Source organism: Saccostrea echinata, unplaced genomic scaffold (assembly GCF_033153115.1).
Source record: "Saccostrea echinata isolate AGI-Se365-2 ecotype Australia unplaced genomic scaffold, CSIRO_AGI_Sech_v1 ptg000010l, whole genome shotgun sequence".
NCBI lineage: Eukaryota > Metazoa > Mollusca > Bivalvia > Ostreida > Ostreidae > Saccostrea > Saccostrea echinata.
In genome coordinates this window covers 3,050,666-3,069,780 of record NW_026889759.1, presented here as the reverse complement: position 1 = coordinate 3,069,780, position 19,115 = coordinate 3,050,666, and the positions used below count along the sequence as shown (strand labels likewise).

Here is a 19,115-nt window from a genome sequence, read left to right as displayed (position 1 = left end):
ACCCACTCTATTTAAAAAATGTAGTTATATCATCCAATTTATGTCAGTTTCTGTGAAAATTGAGCGTGATGCCATTTTGTTGTGTTAATCAGAATCATTTTCGCTGTTACAGTATTCAGGTTTTGTCAAATTTATATGAAAATGGTAATAAGCATTACATTAATTCAACAAAAAGTGAAAATTTTGTAAAATGAATTTATTGATTTTTATCGATCGTTATGTAGGCATATGGCTCGGCTTATCCCCCCAGTTTCTTTGAAAATGAATTCCTACTAAATAATTAACATACTAAACTAATGTTTTTCCTTTACACTTTTTCAATTGATTGATTGATTTTCTTCTTTTTTTTAATTGAAAATTGATAAGATATCCTATATTGTGAACAGATTTTTTTCGGTGCATAAGGCCAGGGACCTATATATACTATTAAAATATATAAATATACGTATATATGTCCCTGATAAGGCTATAGCGCGAACATCGAAGGAACGAATTGTCAACGCAACCAGATCTATAATCCTCGCCTTGAAATAAAGCTCTTTGAAGTAAATTCAGGCATATCAATATACTAGTTTACCAGTACAGTTACAGTACGTTTTGTTGACAGATCCGACATCTTTTTGTCATGTGACCTAACGGTTTGATGCCAATCAAATAACAGTAAATCGGTCACGTGGTCAGCAACCACCTAGTTTACAACATGTCTGAAACTGAATCAGAGCTGGCTTTGTCCATCTATAATCCACAGGATATGCACGTGTGGACAAAGGATGTTAACTGAAGTGCATCAGTAGGTGTATGTTTCATTTCTGAACAAGGTCGTCGTTGTTTAAGTTCAATGATTTGGAAATTTGCGTATTTCCTAACGTTAAATAAATTATCATTTTATGCTTTCTTTATCGAGAGATTTCAAAGCACAAGGTTATAAACCACGCGTTGAACATTGAAGAGTGCATATCAGCTGTGTAATTAAAAGTTAAGAAATTGCATCAAAATATTCACCGATAACATGATTATCTTGTATATTTACTGCCAAAGTAGTATAAATGTACTAACCAGCCAACATATACAAAAATGTCATTTACTTCATAGATCAAACAGCTATTTCAAAATCTGATAGACCTCTATGAAAACTTTCTTGATCTTTGATTTCATGTTAAGCCAAACTAGACATGTCAAACTAAAATTTCAGGTTGAATGATCCAATATATTTTGTTTGCTTTATTAAGGTTCTATCATGTTTTCTTGTTTTGAATATACAGGTACATAAAGAAAGATAATGAGTGAGTTCAGAGTTGGGGGACTTTTGTTTACCTCCAAATTTGACTCTGGTAACTTAGCTCGAGTTGAAAAAGTATCTAAAGATGAAGAGGAAGAAGGTATACTGACAGAACTCAATAAGTTTATGAGAGAGTGTAGGATCCTAGATAGAACGTTCTATAGTTAAAATGATATTGTCCTACGGACCTGGTTTAACAAGAGAATTCGTTCCATGTATTGGCAATGTAGCAAAATAAACATGGGCAATAAACTCGAACTCTGTGCATTTTCTATGAACAATCCAGAGAGTTCCGAATGTCAACATGGTGTGTAAATTTGAAGCGAGGAAAAAACGTTGAGAAAATGAGTTGAATTTTCGTATTTATATGGATTATTTTTTAAGTTAAAAGGCATACACAATCTCAGAAAGGTTTGTTATGATTTGAATTTGGTAGTTATTTTCAGTGCAACTCCTTTTGTATTCTTCAAAATCATTTCAGAGCGGATCCGCTCCGATTTGCTACATTGCAAGTATATGGGACGTATTCTAACTGTGGTGAGGGCTTGTCCCGAGACACTGTGACAGTTAGATTATTCTAACTAATAGGACCCAAGTTCTCAGAATCTGGTAAAACTATGCATTTTTCCAGACCCAGCACTGATTTACCATGCACCAAGATACATTTATTACATCATGAAATACACACACTACCTTTGAATCACTGAACTAGTTCAATATACTTTCACTTTGAAATTGAAAAATATAACTTGTAATTAAATGCTTTTTGCAGAATGATGTAATCCTAAATTAAAACAAATCATTCAGTGATTCCCTTAAAATAACTTGTAAAAGTAGAAAATGTGAAGACTCCACATATTTATTCATAAGATTATTGATTAAAATCTACCAACAAAAACCAACAAGCCTGTGACATTTGCATAGACTATGAAAAAACCAGTTAAATATGTACATAAGCAGCTATTGACAATAAAGAATTTCATTTCATTTTCAATTTAAAAACATTTTAATGTATTTACTATCTAGATAATGTGAAGTATTATGGGGAGCCAAAGCCAGATTATGAGTTTAATGTGTGGACACACCCAGACTGTCACGGCACAGAGTTTGAGAATGGAAACAGGTGAGTAAATGAGTGTGATACAGTTGTAATGGTTTGGGCTGTGGATGTCAGCCTGGGTAGCTCAGTGGTTAGAGCACCTGACTAGTGATACAGGGGTCACGAGTTCAATTCCATGTAGCCATACATTTTCTCCTTTCCTGAACACAGTAAAACTTGCTTACCAGGGATTCCATAAGGAATACAGTTGAACCTTATTATCTCAGACATGGCAGGAGTGTCAAAGTGTTGTACATGTATTTATTATTTCTAAGCAACTATTTTTTGTTGCTAAGTTGACAATAAAGATATAGGAATCTTAATTCATTTCTCAATGTCTGCGAACACTAGCATTCCTGACATTTCAAAATAATACATTTGACATGTATCAACCAAATGATAAGTCATGAAAACAAATGATAATTTATTTTTGCCAGGTCCTGGTTTTATTTTGGCATTAGAGGTTGGTCTCCAAACCGCTTAATCAAAATAAACATCATGAATCTCAATCGACAAGGAAAATTGTTCAGTCAGGGCCATTGTCCATTTACAAGAACTGTTCCAGGGAAGCCAAGATGGGAGAGGATAAGAGACAGACCCTCGTATGAGGTTTGTTACATTGAATGTTAATGGCTAACTGCAGTAATCTTGTATGTATATAATAGGAGAAACAGGCTCTCATATGATGTTTGTTATATTGAATGTTAGCTAGTGTGTAACTTAAGGAATCTATTTTTTTACGAAATGATTGTTCATCATGAATCATTTTTACTGTGATCTTGAATTCCAAAAGCACAGATAAGCCTTTAGAATATACAGTAGAGCCTGGTTAATCTGGACACTTCTGTTCCCAAGTAAATTGTCTGGATTAATGAAGTGTTTGGATTACTGAGATGGATCTTTTATAATTGGTAGTCATAAAGTTTAATTTTGTTCCCCCCCAAAATTGTCCGGACTTAGTATTGGCGTCCTGATTAACGAGGTTTCACTTTAATCAGGTCAAACCTGGTAAGAACCATGTAGATATTTATACAAACTATCATACTTTATTTAGAATGCAGATGGTCAGTTTATCTTGACCTTTACCTATCGTTTTCTGGATGTAAAGGCAGCCATAACATACTTTGCCTTTTGTTACCCATGGTCCTATATGGAACAGCAAGAGAGACTCAATGAATATGACAAAAGATTTTCTCTCTGCAAGGAACTTAATACTTCCAGGTAAATATAGTAGAATTATCATTGAAAATGTGTCAATTTTATTGAATATATTTATTCTTAAATTCAATTTACTTATGTGTACATTGGTAACTATTCAGAGATGTTTTCAAATATTCATTTATAAAGCAGAAGACAATTTATTTGCGTATCATCCTGGTAAACAGTTATGCTAAATATGCAAAACATTTGACTATGATCCAAATTAAGCAGTACTTAGTTTTCTTCTCGATAACTTTTTTTGACTTCCATAAATGGCAAGGTTAATATGCTAATAGCCTGTTAACCCAAATACAGTAAAACACACTTATAGCGAACACACTTATAAAGAATTGATGCTTACAGTGAAGTGATTTTTATTCCCTGTGGCTTTAAAATATATTGTGAACTTAACAGATATAACAAAATATGTTTATAATGAAGCAAACTCATCTGTCCCCTGCACTTTGTTATAAGCGTGTTTTTAGTGTACTTTACAATGTGTTTTTAATGAATATGCTTTTATCTGTTATAGTCCAAAGGACAGCATTTACTACCACCGAGAATTGCTGTGTCACTCAATAGACAAGTTACGCATTGATCTGGTGACCGTTAGTTCTTGTCATGGAATCAGTTCAGAAACAGAGCCTCGCTTTGATCACAATCTGTTTCCAGAGAAAGATGTTCCCAGGTGCAAAAAGTTTCGGGGAAAAAGGGTAAGCATACAGTACTTTTTCTGTAGAACAGTAAAATAAAGAAAGCATGATTTATCATTAAATCAGATTGTTATAGAATAATTCCTTAAGCTGACCACACTATGTGACAAGCAGTTATATAGGTTATTGGACAATGACCAACTTCTTTTAAAAATAACAGAACTAACCTAGCTTTAAAAAAACAAGTTCTAAGGCATAAATTTAAGAATCTTAATGCATTTTGTTTGAATTTAAAAAAAAATTACTTTTCTCTATAAACAATGTTCTAATTAATATACTTCAACTTTTCAGGTGTTCTTCCTAAGTAGCCGAGTTCACCCTGGGGAAACTCCAGCCAGTTTTGTTTTTAACGGATTCTTAGAATTCATCTTAAAAGAAAATGATCCACGTGCCAAAGCTTTAAGAAGACAATATATATTCAAATTTATCCCTATACTGAACCCAGATGGTGTTCAAAGGGGACACTATAGAACAGATCAGAGAGGAGTGAATCTGAATAGGTTGTACTTAGATCCCAGTATAGACCTTCATCCATCCATATACGGTGCTAAAAGTATGTTAGTCTATCACCATGTGAAAAACAGGGTAGTGCGAGAGAATGACAATGTGAATATCCGTATTAACTTCCCAGGTCACATTCTGACCTCTAGTCCAGATGCCCCGACTGCTCGAAAAGAGGTGGTGCATCATGATGCGGGGGACCTCAACAACCACAGCAAGTCAGCTGTCAACGGTGCTTATTCTGCTGGGAGAGACAGGGGTGTTCACAATGGTCATGGGGATCCATATTCATTACCCCCAAAGGAAAACTCTTGGGTCAGTCAGACCAGTTCTCATGATGGGGGACTAATGCCTCCTTCTGGGAGGTTGAAAATTGAGCCATTAAATCTCGGGGATTTGGACAGAATGGACACAACATTAAGTGAATCTCGTAAACTGATGGGCAATGACAGTATTCACATGTCCTCTTCCTGTAGCAGTGTTCTGAGTAATGTGACTCTGAAAAATGAGAGGAAGACAGTAGACAGTGAACTCCGTCTGCGTCTCTCAGAACTGAACATGTCGGACGATTGTCGTGGTAAAATGACGGGACTAAGTATGATGACGTCAGTGAGTGTGGGACTTAATGACTCAGACATTGAGGATCTGTATAACAATGAACACCTGGGTAATGAGGGCTCAGAAGATGAAGGTGACTTTGTGCCTTCCTTTGGCAACAATGCCCCTCATCTTTCTGACCCTTCCCTACATCAGATACCTCCCTCAGACAGCGGCATAGCATTCTATGTTGATCTACATGGGCATGCCTCTAAAAGAGGATGCTTTATATATGGAAATTATTTTGAAGATGAAGATACTCAGGTGAGCAACATCTTCAATTGAATGTATTTTAAAGTACCAGGTATCTTCAATTTAAGGCAATCTGACATAGATTATAGAATTATGTTCTTCAAAATTTCTATTTTGTAATATTTTTTTTTGATACAGGTAGATAATATGCTCTTTCCAAAGCTGATCTCTATGAATACTGCACATTTTGATTTCACTGGGTGTAATTTCTCTGAGAGAAACATGTATGCCAAGGATAAGCGAGATGGAATGTCCAAAGAAGGCAGTGGCCGAGTGGCCATACACAAAGCATTAGGAATCATCCACAGGTAGATCACAATTCTAACCAAAGCAGTTTGTCTGAATATAAATGATGCCCATTGCTAGTTGGAAATTTAAATATGTTAATTTTAAACAAAACCTTTGAACTAATATACAAAATAAATGGACAGTATCAATGGTATTTCTTGACCCCCCTCCCCCTCCCTTAAGAAAAAAAAAGAAAACCCAGTAGAAAGGGAAATAGAGTATAGATGTTTGCTTTATAAAAGTTTTGTATCAGTGTCTCTGTCAGTGAAATGTTCTTACTCATTCACATAAACTTGGGGGATCTGTTAATGTACTGCACTGTACTTTTATTATAGCTACACCTTAGAATGTAACTACAACACGGGGAGAATGGTCAATCCTGTACCCCCAGCTCAGGGTGATGATGGCAAGGCCACACCTCCCCCAGTTGCTGGCTTCCCACCTAAATACACACAAGCTCACTACGAAGAAGTAAGTTTTAATTGATGTTTAATATTTCAAGTCCATTTCTTTGTACAATGCAATGCAGCAAGACATAGAAAATACATTATTTGAATTTTTATGATACAGTCTGTATGTATTTCTTATCCCTTTACTATTTACTAGTGTATTTAAAACAGCACATTCTTTAAAAAAAATGAACATTGTAACTACTTGTAGTTTAGTTTGGTGTTTACTAGAATGATAAACATGTAATAGTTTATTGAAAGATGACCAGGCAACAATACATTTATCACTTATTTAACTGACTAAAGAAGAAATTTTTTTACTTGAAGGTTGGTAGAGCCCTTGCCATTGCTGCAATAGATTGGAACGAGAGTAACCCCTGGTCTCGGATTGGTATGTCCGAACACAACCATCTAAATGGGGTCAAGGAGAGTGTTAGACGTTACATCAGGAGCATGAGGGGTGGACCCAGGATCCCCCGAAATCCCTCAAAGACTTATCTCAGAAACAAGTAATTATAAGTTACTGTATTTCATAGACCTACAATGGCATTATTGGTCAAAGCAAGCAAATTAGTTTCATTGATATCCTTGTTCAAGAAGGCTGCCTTACTTTAATATGTGTTTGTGCACAGTGTTTATTGAAAAACAGGGCGTCTATTTTCTAATCCTTTGTAAAAATTTTCATCAAGATGATGGTAAAAGCTGTAAATGTTGATTTTGCAAGCTTTTTTTTTTCAAATTTTATGTGATTACTTACTATTCCTTTTGTTAAAATTTTATTTGCAGTAGTGTTAGCAGTAACAACAGTAATAAATCAAACTTTAACCAAAACAATCGATTACCATTTTCTCGGAACAACTCAAATGATACCAGTAGCATAAGTAATAATGGACCTGGCTCCAGATTTAACAGTGGTTCCAATAATAATGGACCCACCTCCAGATTCAACAGTGGTTCCACTAATACTGGGCCCACCTCCAGATTTAACAACAGTACCAGTAACGGGGGATCAGCTTCCAGGTTTAACAAGAGAGACTCCTCCGCTAACAACCCCCCAAAGAGAGAGCTGGGACCTGTCAGGGAAGGTATGTTTGGAAATTTTTTTGTATTTAACATTGAAGAAAGAACTTTTGCCTAAAATATTCCATAGCATATCAGTTTCTTCATTATGAACATTGTTAGTTCTGTAGACACTTAGAGGGGTAATACAGAATTATATGGGGTCCTTGAAAAAATGCATATTGGGTTAGGTGTAAGCCTTGCCCAATATGTATTTTTTCAAGGACCCCATATATTTCCGTATTATCCCTCTAAGTGTCTACATAACAAATTTATCCTGTCGAAGATGTTTTAATAAAGTTCATTATAAGCAAACCGTTCCGTAACAATTGTGACATCATTTGATGCTTAAGTGACTTCAGTTATTAGGCTTCTTGCGTGTTTAAATGAAAACAACATATTGAATATGATCTGGACAGTATGGCACGTGGAGGGGGGCAAATTGAAATGATGTGTGGTGTTTAGGTCACGTGGACGCGGCTTATTAACAATATAATGTAGGTAGGCAGCATAATATGGTTTAATACAGTATTTTTCTCGACCAGTGAAATTTCAAGATTTTTATCAGAGGCAGGATAAGTATATATGTCAGAAAACCATAATTACAAACAGGAATAACCGCTATAAGATTTGTTACATGTACATTTTTTGTGTTAAAGTTTCCACATTTATAGCTTACTTGGTATGTATTCAAAATAAAAAACTAGTTTAACTCATCTCTACATACAGCAGTGGAATTGTGCAGATGATAATTGTGTTTAAATGGCCATATCTGTGTTATCTCTAACAATTACTGCAGGAATTTTTTAAGGAGGTCCTGCACTGACATTCAATTCTATTTTGATTTACAGCAGCTAGACCAAATCTTAATACTCAGCCTCAACAGAGGAAAAGGCCAACACCAACAAATTACATGCCAATACAGACGTCTCGATCCACAAGTAACCAGCCAGTTACCTTGGCAATGACCACTGCCGACGTTCATACACAGAGACAGTACTCAGCTGACAATGCCACAAAGACATTGGATGAAGAAACCCTAAACCCACTGAAACATGTCAATCTTGTAAGTCATTTATTATACTTACATACAGTTGAACTTCAACTTTTTCTTTATAAATTTTAACCTCTCTCGGATATCTTGAAGTTTTCTTCTCTGTCCCATCAAGTTTGAGATACATTTAAGGAAGTTTGACTGTGCTTAGATAGTTTCTGTATATCGTTTCAGAAATATCATTATGCCAAAAGGATATACTTAAGTAGATCTGTGCAATGTTATGTATTTATCTTATTTTTATTTTCAGCTTGCCATCGCAAAGAAACCTGGGCCCCCTAGTCGAATACCCTTACCCACAGGTCAGCAGTTCATGCAGCTGAGTTCCCCAACAGTTCAAGAGTTATCTCCTCCTCGAGTGCCAAATCGCAGTGGTAGATACACCCAGAGAACCCCCCAGCCATATCCTGTCAGAAAAGCTAGTGCTGAGATCATCTCTTTGAACAATGACTCCCCACTTGGTTCTCATGGGACCAGTCTTACCAGTGTTACCCCAGGGGATCTTCCACCCACCACTCCAGGTAGTAACCACCCTCCTGCCATCCCCACCCCTCCCGCAGAAATGAATGGACTGGACAATCCAAAGTAATTAGTTTTTATTGAAAATGTACATTTACTAAAATGTTAATGATTTTCAATTTTTTTTTACTCCATGAGTTTTATTCTGAATTAACTGAAAAGAAAACGCTGTTTTAAAGAAATCAAGTCTCAATCCTTTAGAGAATTACCATTTAATTTTTGAATGTTATTTTTACATTAGTAGTGAAAGTGCTAAACGTCGGAGGAGATATATGTATATGAAGAGAAGAATGGTGAACCAGAGCCCGAAATTAGGAAGTGCCTCCAATAAAGGTCAGCCAAAGACAGGGGACACAAGTAGTGAGACAGAGCGTGCTAAGAATAGACGTAGAAGGCGTAAATCCCTGCGAAAAGTTAACCAATCTCCGTCTTCAGATGAGACGGGGCAAGGTAACTCAGCTTCTGAGGGCCAGGGCACCAAACACCCTCCTCCATCACTCAGTCTCACCAATTAATAATGATTTCAGTTTTTCAGAGGGTGGATCTAGGAATAATGTCACAGTGTTGTATTTAATGGCTTTCTTCACAATAACTGTATTATGCAGTTGTTTTCAGACTCCTAAATTTTTTTTCTAATACCCCATGTACATGTATATGAAGCTCAACAATTTCATGTGAGTGCATAATTTTTCCTCTCACATTCTAGATCCACCTCTGTTTTTTTTTTTCCCTGTCCACAAGAATTGACTATTGTGATTTTTCTCACCGGTTGATGGATGTGGTGTTCTGCATGATAAAAATCACTCATGATTGCATGTTCTGTTTTTGCTGTCACAGCTAATTATACTTTCTACCATTACTTGCAGTACTTCTGTCCAGTGGTGAAAAACAGCTCAATATATATCGCACAGGGTCAAAGGTTAATTTCCAAAATACATGTATATCTAACAGAAAATCAGGCTTATGATATATGAATAAATGTAGGTCTTTAAAAACATTCTAACAGTAGTTTTAGGTTGTTCAAAACTGCCACCAGTTTAAAAAAAATGCTCTACCTGTAGTAAGGTAAAAGGCAGTGGTAAAATTTAGAATTCCTGTATATAGTCAAAGTAGGTGCAGCTTCTTGTGTGTGAATAGTTTCAGTATAAATGCAGAGATGTATAGATGCAGAGTACAAATTAATGCCCAAGTTTTAACAGAAGAGTATCCATTCTCTTGTTTTTCTGTTTTTTTGGTTGGCAAGAAAGGTAGTTAGGCTGTGCTAGTTAGTATACTGTAAGAACCACTCTGATGTTTGGGTGTACGATAGATGAATTTATATCATCTGAAGCATCTGCAATTTTACAAGTCCTACATTTTGTAGACTATGAATGATATTCCAGAGAATGAATTTTCTACATTCTACACACCCATACATATCAATTAGTGTTGTTAGTGAATAACCCCCCCCCCCCCCCCATTAGATTTGATCCTTTTTCAAACCAACCATGTTTGTTGCATAAAGGCAATAATGTTGATGAAACATTCTACTTCCAATTGGAATCCTTACACAGAATGAATTAATTTTCATTACAGTGTGAATTTAAAGTTCATTTAAAATTGAAGGATATGTACAAAGGCTGATTTATTCATTTGAAAAGTATAGTGAATGCTTTTGTGATATCTTGGGGAAAGGAGAAATTGTGGCATAAAATAGCATCACTTATTGTAAGATAAGGAAATTCCATTCTGTTGTACCATATGGAATTTGTCTTCCCTTATACCTTTAATCAGTGAATTTTTTTTTTGGGGGGTTGTGGTAAGGGTACAGAGTACACTCTTATACAGTATGTCTAATATTAGACCTGTATTCTTATGACCACTTTAGTTACAAAATTTCTTTTGTTCTAAATAATCTTTATTTTATATTACAGTGGTCTTAAGTGTAACTTCAGGCAAGTTGTTTGACAAATTAATAATGCTGGCAGTAATTCATTTATCTCAGATGCTGTGAATTGTTTTGTGGCCTAAGAATATATCATTTCCTGCTTCAGATTCAGTTTGTCTGTGAATTCTTGCATATTTCTGAGAAATGGTTACAAAATAATCAATACTTTTTGTGGGACATGTACTCATTACATAAGTAGTTAACACCAACTTGATTTTTTTTTTTTGAGCTCTTAATAACTTTTTATGGACTGGTGTGTTTTAAAGTACATGTATTTTATATTCATACATCCCCCCTATTAAACCTTAATTAAATTTTGTCTGATAGAGATTAAAGGAAATGTATACTTTCTACTAAATTCTACCAAAGGCAAATAATAGTGGAAGTGCAACATTTAATCTGGAATCACAAGCAGAGTTAACTACATGTACAAAAATACATTGCATGTGCATAAACTGACAAAGAAGAATATAAAAATAATGCACAGAGAGTCATTTAATGCAGATTTTAAAATTATAATGGGAAGTAAAATTACTGTGCCTGATCATGTTGGACAAGTATTTAATTAATGCAGGTAACTTATAAAGCATTTTATCATGAGGGATTCTTCAATTGTGACAGGAAGCCACTCTAAATAGAAACTCACAAAGCCAGATTTGACTGTAATTTAAATTGGCTGTTTGATTTTACTTTTCTCTGAAATAAAAAAAAAACAACAAAGAAAGATTGAAGACTTCCATCACCCACAATAACTGTTTTGCTGCTTGTATGGTCTTGCTGTGTATAAAATATGTCTCATCTTTTTGCGCAAACTGTAAAGTACAAAATATACTTGTAGATGATGTAAAATTCTCAGAAATTTTTGTTTAATTCCTGTCTTAAAAACAGAAACCTTGTGAAAAAGTAAAACATTGTCAAGTATTCGACAAAGAGTGAAAATCAATCTTGTAGTTTTCACTTGTGTTACCGTAGTAACATGTGTTTTTGTGTTGTCACAGTTAATTTTGGCACAAGTTCTACGGGTGGTGGAAAACATGGTATAGAGGGCAGTTCTCTCGGACTGTCGCCAAGGTAACGGCAAGTAGTGTCACAATGCTAACAGCCGTGCAGACACAAGGATGAGATATTATACGGATTTATTTCACATCATGCCATATTAATTAAGCACAAGCAGTCTCATCAAGCTAAAACTGCATAGACTTTCTTGCAACCCCCAAAAAGTGCACTATCATATTGGATTTAAGAAATATTCCATTTCTTTTATTAGTGTAATTTTCATATATTATAGGTCTAATGCTAAAATTACTAATTTGAAATACTTCTGATAATCAAAAAAGTCTGAGAATTATCATTGTTTTGTGGAAAAAATCGAGCACATCCATAAAGTGATTATAAACCCCTGTTTAAGAGAGAGAAAAAAATTGTATGGTTAAATGCTCTTAATCTTTTATTAACATTTTAATCAGTAAACCTTGCATTTCCGTTATCCTTCACATGCATCGAGTTTGATGAAAGACATATACATTAATTTGTTTGATATTGACATATAATTTAACAGTCATCTTTTTTATATACATACCTTTGAAATACAAACTATAGTAATTAGACGCTCCACACTTTATTCATATCTCATCCTTGCACTTGCTTAATTGATATGTTTCGATTTTGAGTTCAATTTTAAAGTTTTTCATATAAGGTGTCTATTCTTCATGACTGATGTTCTGTTATAAACTGTAGGGTTCTTGCAATAAGTGGGGTAGGTAAAGCTAATGCCTATTGCTCATATGATGGTGGGCTTAAGTAATGTTGCTTTTAACTTGCAGAAATATTTTACACGTATACTCTTAACATATGCAATTCATAATATAAGCCAGTATCATATGGTTTTGATGTAGTTCACGTCAGATAAGGTGTATTCTCAAAATAAGAAGCCTTTCTTCAATGTTAAAAGTTACGTTCACATGGGACAGAGATGGGAGATCCGATTGTTGTTATAAGTTTGTCTTTTGTTCAACAGGATTTGTTGGTTTCATTGTTCTGCATTAACAATTGTCTGAAAAAATATTTTTGATTTAATTAGAAATAAATACTAATTATTTATCCTTTGCAAAATAGTTCATTAAATTTTTACCCTATTAATCTTAACTACCAAGTTTGTGTGTTTATCACATGTTTATATACCTCTTTATCTTATGGATATCAGAATATCTATAGAATAAATTTTGTGGCATAAAAAAACCCAACAAAAACCAAAAGGGTGTATAAAAGCCAATAAAATGAGGTAAAAACATTTGATAAAAGAAATATATCCCATTGTTTTTGATGGGACATGATTTTTATCCAACTTATGTGTTTTCTATCTCCTTGTCCAAGGCTTAGGGATAGAAAATGCACAATTTTTGCATAAAAGTCTTATCCAGTCACAAAATATGGGAAATCAGAAATACATATACTGTATATCTTTAAGATTTGTAATGCCTCAGTTTTTTTACACTACATTATGAGTGAATTTGTAGCATGTATTTTGCTTACTATTTATATCATTTGCTTGCAAGTTAATTCAATTTGCAGAGAGGAAAAAAAACTGAAATTGCCTAATTAAATTTGTGGAGTAACATAAATACATGTATATTAAGAAAGATGTTTTCTATAAAATTCAAATGACAATTAACTAATGAAAAAAAACATGCTCATAAAGTTTGACATAATCTTTTTCAGTGGTTGTGAAATAATTGTGAAAAAGGCTCAAGATATTGAAATATGTGTAAAAATTAATACCTGTACTTGAAATCATATTATCATTTTTTTTTATTTGACTTTTGCCAGTTTAAGCATACATTTCTGTGTGATAGCTGTATACAGTATGGTGATTGAATGTTTCAGACTCAGCAACCCCAGTTTTTACGACTACCCAGACACTCGTCTCCCCCTCAGACAGTTATCGACTCCAATCAGAAAACAGCTTAACTCCGCGCCAGTAAGTAGAATCAGTACTAATTAACTTATGTTAAGTTCAGTTGTAACATCTAAAGGGATATTATCATATGTATTGAAAATATTACATCAACCATAATCAAATGGAATCTATTCATGTATAATCTGAGTAAGCCAACAGCTCTTGCTGTGTTTATCCTGTCATTTCATCTCAGCTTTGTAATCAAGATTAAGAAAAAATATTTGCAGGGTGGCTTAATTAGTTTTTATCTTGAAAATAAGCAATTCTGATCCAAACCCTTGATTTCCAATTAAAGTTTGACAAATAATCTCGACTATATTTCATTTATTAAACCAATGAGGCTTTGAGGAGATAATGTAATGTTCAAGTCTAAAGATAAGCAAAAATTTCTTATTTTTAATTTTATTTTATTATTATTATTTTTTTTTATTTTATTTTTTTTTTTTTGAAATAATCAACTTTCAGACTTTATTTGTTTCTTGCCAAATTTAATTCATTCATGCTCAGCCTTAAATACATGTATGTAATGATATTAATCAATCCTATAAAACTGAGAAAAAAATATGCACAATTTCATTATAAATTCATAATAGTTGTGCCAATTACTTGCTTGGGGTTTCTTTGGAGTGAAATAAGTATTTACTTTTCTCAGCTCACTTGCATTATTTGTGTAATTAAGTACTCAAGTGAAAGAAATTATCTTTTTCATAGCATTACATGAAACAAACTTACATGTTCCAAGTTAATCGATTTTTGTTTATCAGGCCTAAAGAAGAATAGATTTTGAATTATACTAAAGCTTTATTGGCAATTAATAGTGAAGATTTGTCGGTTTTAATTTCTACGATACTTAACACATATTTGATAATATTTCAGGATTCCTCTACAGTGATGTACCTGGATATCAAAAGAAAGACCACCTCCTCCAAGTCTCAACGTGACCATAGGTTCTCCCCAAGTAAACTCACAGTCTTCTGGATTGATGACTGAGACCAGAGAAGAAAAGGCCATTTCTGACTTTTAAAAAAGGGGATTGGAGTTAATTGATACAAGTTTCGGAGAAATGATGCAAGAATACTGTGAATACTCAATGCGCAACTTCGAACAAGTGATGATCAACATACATGTACATGTATTTCTTTCTAGCTGCTTTCAAACTGTTGACTGTATATGACTGCTTTATTTCAAACAAAAATTTTCTGGTTTTTAAGTTTAGTATTTTAAACTTCCCAATCTCACCACTTCCCAAATAAAAAAAAAATTAATATGTCACTCTGACACCAAAATATGTTATTAAACATCAAGTTTTGCTGATACTTTTAGGTCACCTGAGTCACCTAGGTACAGTAAAACTCAGTTTTAAAGATTTTGCTTATAAAGAAATTTTGTTTATAAGGAACTTTTTACAAATCCCCAAGAGGACTTATCTATTTGTTTCTTAAACAGATATAAAGAATCTCAGTTATATTAAGGAAGCAGAATTCGAGGTCCCAGTGACTTCTTCATATCTGAGTTTTACTGTAATCTATTTCTGATATTTTAAGGTCATTAGAGTCACTGAGATAATCTAGCTTATTACCTTTTTTAATTTTTATCATTTTAACAGTAAAATTTCTTTTTCAGTTTTTATCTGAATTCTGTGATATTGTTTTGAAAGCATTGAATTAAGATGCCAAATGAAGGTTAACAACTTATTTTTTGTACAATTTATTTCTCATTTGAAAATGACTTTAAACCTGATAGTCTTTAACAACTTGTTCATTGTGACTTCATGAATATTCCTTGCATTAATTGTAATGTGTGTTTCAAAGATGTTAAATTTCATTTATTTTAAATGAGGGAATGCTTTAACTGAAATTAATTTCTTTAAAAAAAAAAAAGGCTAACTTCTAAGTATTTTTTTTATTTATTATTCATTTTAATTATGGAAAAAATGAAAATGAAAAGCATCAAAATTTTGCTTCTTTGCCTGTATAAACAAAATGATTTATTCATTAATGATAGTATCAAAAGTAAATTCCAATACTCAGTGCGCAACTTCGAACAAGTGATGATCAACATACATGTACATGTATTTCTTTCTAGCTGCTTTCAAACTGTTGACTGTATATGACTGCTATATTTCAAACAAAACTTTTCTCTTTTTTTTTTAAGTTCAATATTTTAAACTCCCAAAGCTCCCCACTCCCCAAATAAAAAAAAATTTATACATGTATCACTGACAGGTAAAGTAAAACTCAGTTATAAAGATTTTGCTTATAAAGAAATTTTGTTTATAAGGAACTTTTTACAAATCCCAAGAGGAGTTATCTATTTGTTTCTTAAACAGATATAAAGAATCTCAGTTATATTAAGGAAGCAGAATTCGAGGTCCCAGTGACTTCTTCATAACTGAGTTTTACTGTAATCTATTTCTGATATTTTAAGGTCATTTAGAGTCACTGAGATGATCTAGCTAATTACCTTTAAAATTTTTATCATAGTAAAATTTCTTTTTCAGTTTTTTTTTTCTGAATTCTGTGATATTGTTTTCAAAAGCATTGTATTGAAATGCCAAATGAAGGTTAACAACTTATATTTCTTTTGAAAATGACCTCAAACCTGATGGTCTGTAAAAGCTTGTTCATTGTTATTTCATGAAAATTCTTTGCATTAATTTTAATGTGGTTTCAAAGATGTTGAATTTCATTTACTTATGAGGGAATGCTTTAACTAATTTAATTAATTTCTTTTAAAAACATTTAGCACTAAATTCTAAGTATTTTTTATTTATTATTCATTAAACTTATGGAAAAAAAATGAAAAGCATAAAAATTTTGCTTCTTTGCTTGTCTAAACAAAATGATTTATTCATTAATGATAGTAAATTCCATTTCGTTTTGTTGGATTAGCTGACAAAATGCAGAAATGTGAACAGTAAATTTGATGATTTTATTCCATTTGTCAAGTTTTTTGCTGTATTTTCTGTTGCTGCCATATATTAATGTATTCATATCTAGTCCCAAGAAACTCTTAAGTTGCCAGTTGTTAGTAATATAGATAGAAAATTCAGTGTATAGAGATTTCTGTGAGTGTGTATAAACATATACCGGTATACAAATACCATGAACATGTGTCTGGCTTTGTTGCATACTGTAATGTCTAATCAGGGTGGGTTTTTTTTTTCTTAACTTTAATTCATTTTTAACTTTTTGTGACTGTAGTTCATAAAATGGCAGTAAGTTAATGTATTTATAATCCAAATGGCATTAAATTAATGTATAATCCATACAGCATTAAGTCAATGTATAACCCCTATATATATTGACTGACAGTGCTACATGTACAGGAAAAAAATTCAATCTTTTTTAATTAATGAACTCAGTTTTACTAGTACTATAACTTATTCTTTTTTACATTAAAACTGCTTTAAGATAGAAATAAAAAACTGTTTGCTACATGTAGCTACTTTTCTGATTTTAATATCATATGCTTAAAAACATATTGAATACAACTGTTTATTTAATATTAATATTTATTGTACAGTTCATGTACTGAGTATTTTTAAAAGATCTGTGATACAGAAAATCATATCCATAAAAAGTTTTATTTGTTTTAAATCTTCTATGTTGTAATATTGTTCTCCTTGTCTATTTTTCATTTTTTATAGAAGTGTAGTTGTTTTTCATTTCTTTGTTTAAGGGTCCATGATGGTGATCAAATAATGTATCATGACCCTTTTTTTTTAATTATTATTTACTAGTGTAACTTAAAAGATGTAATCAGGTTTCCTGGATGTATATCCTATGGCTTAGTCTGATTTTTATTAATCTAGCAGGTCTAATATTAACAGTGCTCTAGAGTAGTGCAGGTGTATATTGAACAAATCCTAGAAGGAACAGTCATTATTATGTGTTATTTGGCATTTATGCAAATTTTGCTGTGAATTATTCTTCCGAATCCAAATGTGATAAAGTATATCCAAATGTTTTGATCTGACATATCAGACAAATAAATACACAATTCTTCAGTGAGGCAATATTGTATTTTAATGAAAGATGAGGTTTGCAGAAAGCCTGTTGTCAATCATCCTATGTTAATGGTCTGAACATTTTTAGCTCACCTGAGCCAAAGGCTTATGAGCTTTTATAATCAAAGGGCATCTGATGTCTGTCCGTGGTGTTGTCTTAATTTTTTTCACATTTTCACCTTCTGATGAACCATTTTAACCAGTTTTGTTGAAATGAAAAGACATGCCCTTTTTCTAGGGATGGTAACTAAGAATAAACATAGGTAATCAGAGTTGCAGAGCTCGCCTCAACGAATGTTGTCTTTAAGTAAAGCGAAGTCCAACACTAAACTAATAATCTAGTAGTGTCCATCCCTAGATGCAACATTTATGCAAATTTGGTCTGATAGGGCTCGCAGTTACTTGGGAATAGACTTATCTGAAAACTTAAAACTAGTTACTCATCCAGAAAATGTAAGACAAATCCAGCATCTGAAGCAAGTTTGAGATTGTTCGTCCCTTGATGCATCATCCATGCAAGTTTGGTTCAGATAGGCCTTATAGTTACTTGGAAATTAGATCTGCTCCAAAAACTTTAAGCTGGTTACTCATCCGGAAACTATAGGTCAGATCCAGTATCTGAAGCAAGTCCAGTAGTGTGCATCCTTAGATGTATCATCCATGCAAGTTTGGTCAGTATAAGGTTTATAGATACTTGGAAATGACATCTGCTCCAAAAACTTTAACCTGCTCACTCATCCGGAAAATATAGGTCAGATTCAGCATCCGAAGCAAGTCCAGTAGTGTGCATCCTTAGATGTATCATCCATGCAAGTTTGGTCAATATAGGGCTCATAGTTACATGGAAATGAGACCTACTCCAAAAACTTGAACCTGCTCCAAAAACATTAACCTGGTCATTCTTTAGCTGAAATTGCAGCATCTGAAACCTTGACTTGACCTTGACTGGTACAATGAAATACACTAGAAGCATCCTCCATGCATCTCTGACTAATATAGGAAGTACTTGAAAAGAAAACTGCTCCAAAAACCTTAACCTGGGACGCCGATGCCGAGGGTATTACATAAGCTCCCCCAACTTCGTTGAGGTGAGCTAAAAATATTGTGGGTACGTAAGAAAATTCCTCGTATAGTGTAGATTAAAGTTTCTTGAAATCATGTCCCAGGGCCTAGGGTGGGGCCACAACAGGGATCATAGTTTAACATAAAAGTA

General features: G+C 33.3%; 1 protein-coding gene across 7 annotated transcripts; it reads left to right on the top strand.

Moving 5' to 3' along the window:
• Positions 1 to 677: 677 nt before the first annotated feature.
• Positions 678 to 15,628, top strand: LOC133184155 (cytosolic carboxypeptidase-like protein 5). 7 transcript variants are annotated; one of them, XM_061319046.1, is made up of 18 exons: positions 678 to 790; positions 1,263 to 1,379; positions 2,306 to 2,402; positions 2,816 to 2,987; positions 3,433 to 3,599; positions 4,111 to 4,291; positions 4,583 to 5,653; positions 5,780 to 5,949; positions 6,265 to 6,400; positions 6,706 to 6,887; positions 7,165 to 7,463; positions 8,289 to 8,503; positions 8,742 to 9,076; positions 9,252 to 9,460; positions 11,936 to 12,008; positions 12,675 to 12,693; positions 13,821 to 13,914; positions 14,770 to 15,627. In XM_061319046.1, the coding sequence occupies exons 2-17, from the start codon at positions 1,280 to 1,282 to the stop codon at positions 13,902 to 13,904; spliced, it is 3,510 nt and encodes a 1,169-aa protein (XP_061175030.1). In that variant the 5' UTR covers positions 678 to 790; positions 1,263 to 1,279; the 3' UTR covers positions 13,905 to 13,914; positions 14,770 to 15,627. The 7 variants fall into 7 exon arrangements, with proteins under 7 accessions (XP_061175030.1, XP_061175031.1, XP_061175028.1 ...); XM_061319047.1 differs by lacking the exon at positions 12,675 to 12,693 and having other exon boundaries at positions 9,252 to 9,343; positions 14,770 to 15,628; XM_061319044.1 differs by lacking the exon at positions 12,675 to 12,693 and having other exon boundaries at positions 14,770 to 15,626.
• The last annotated feature ends 3,487 nt before the right edge of the window (positions 15,629 to 19,115 follow it).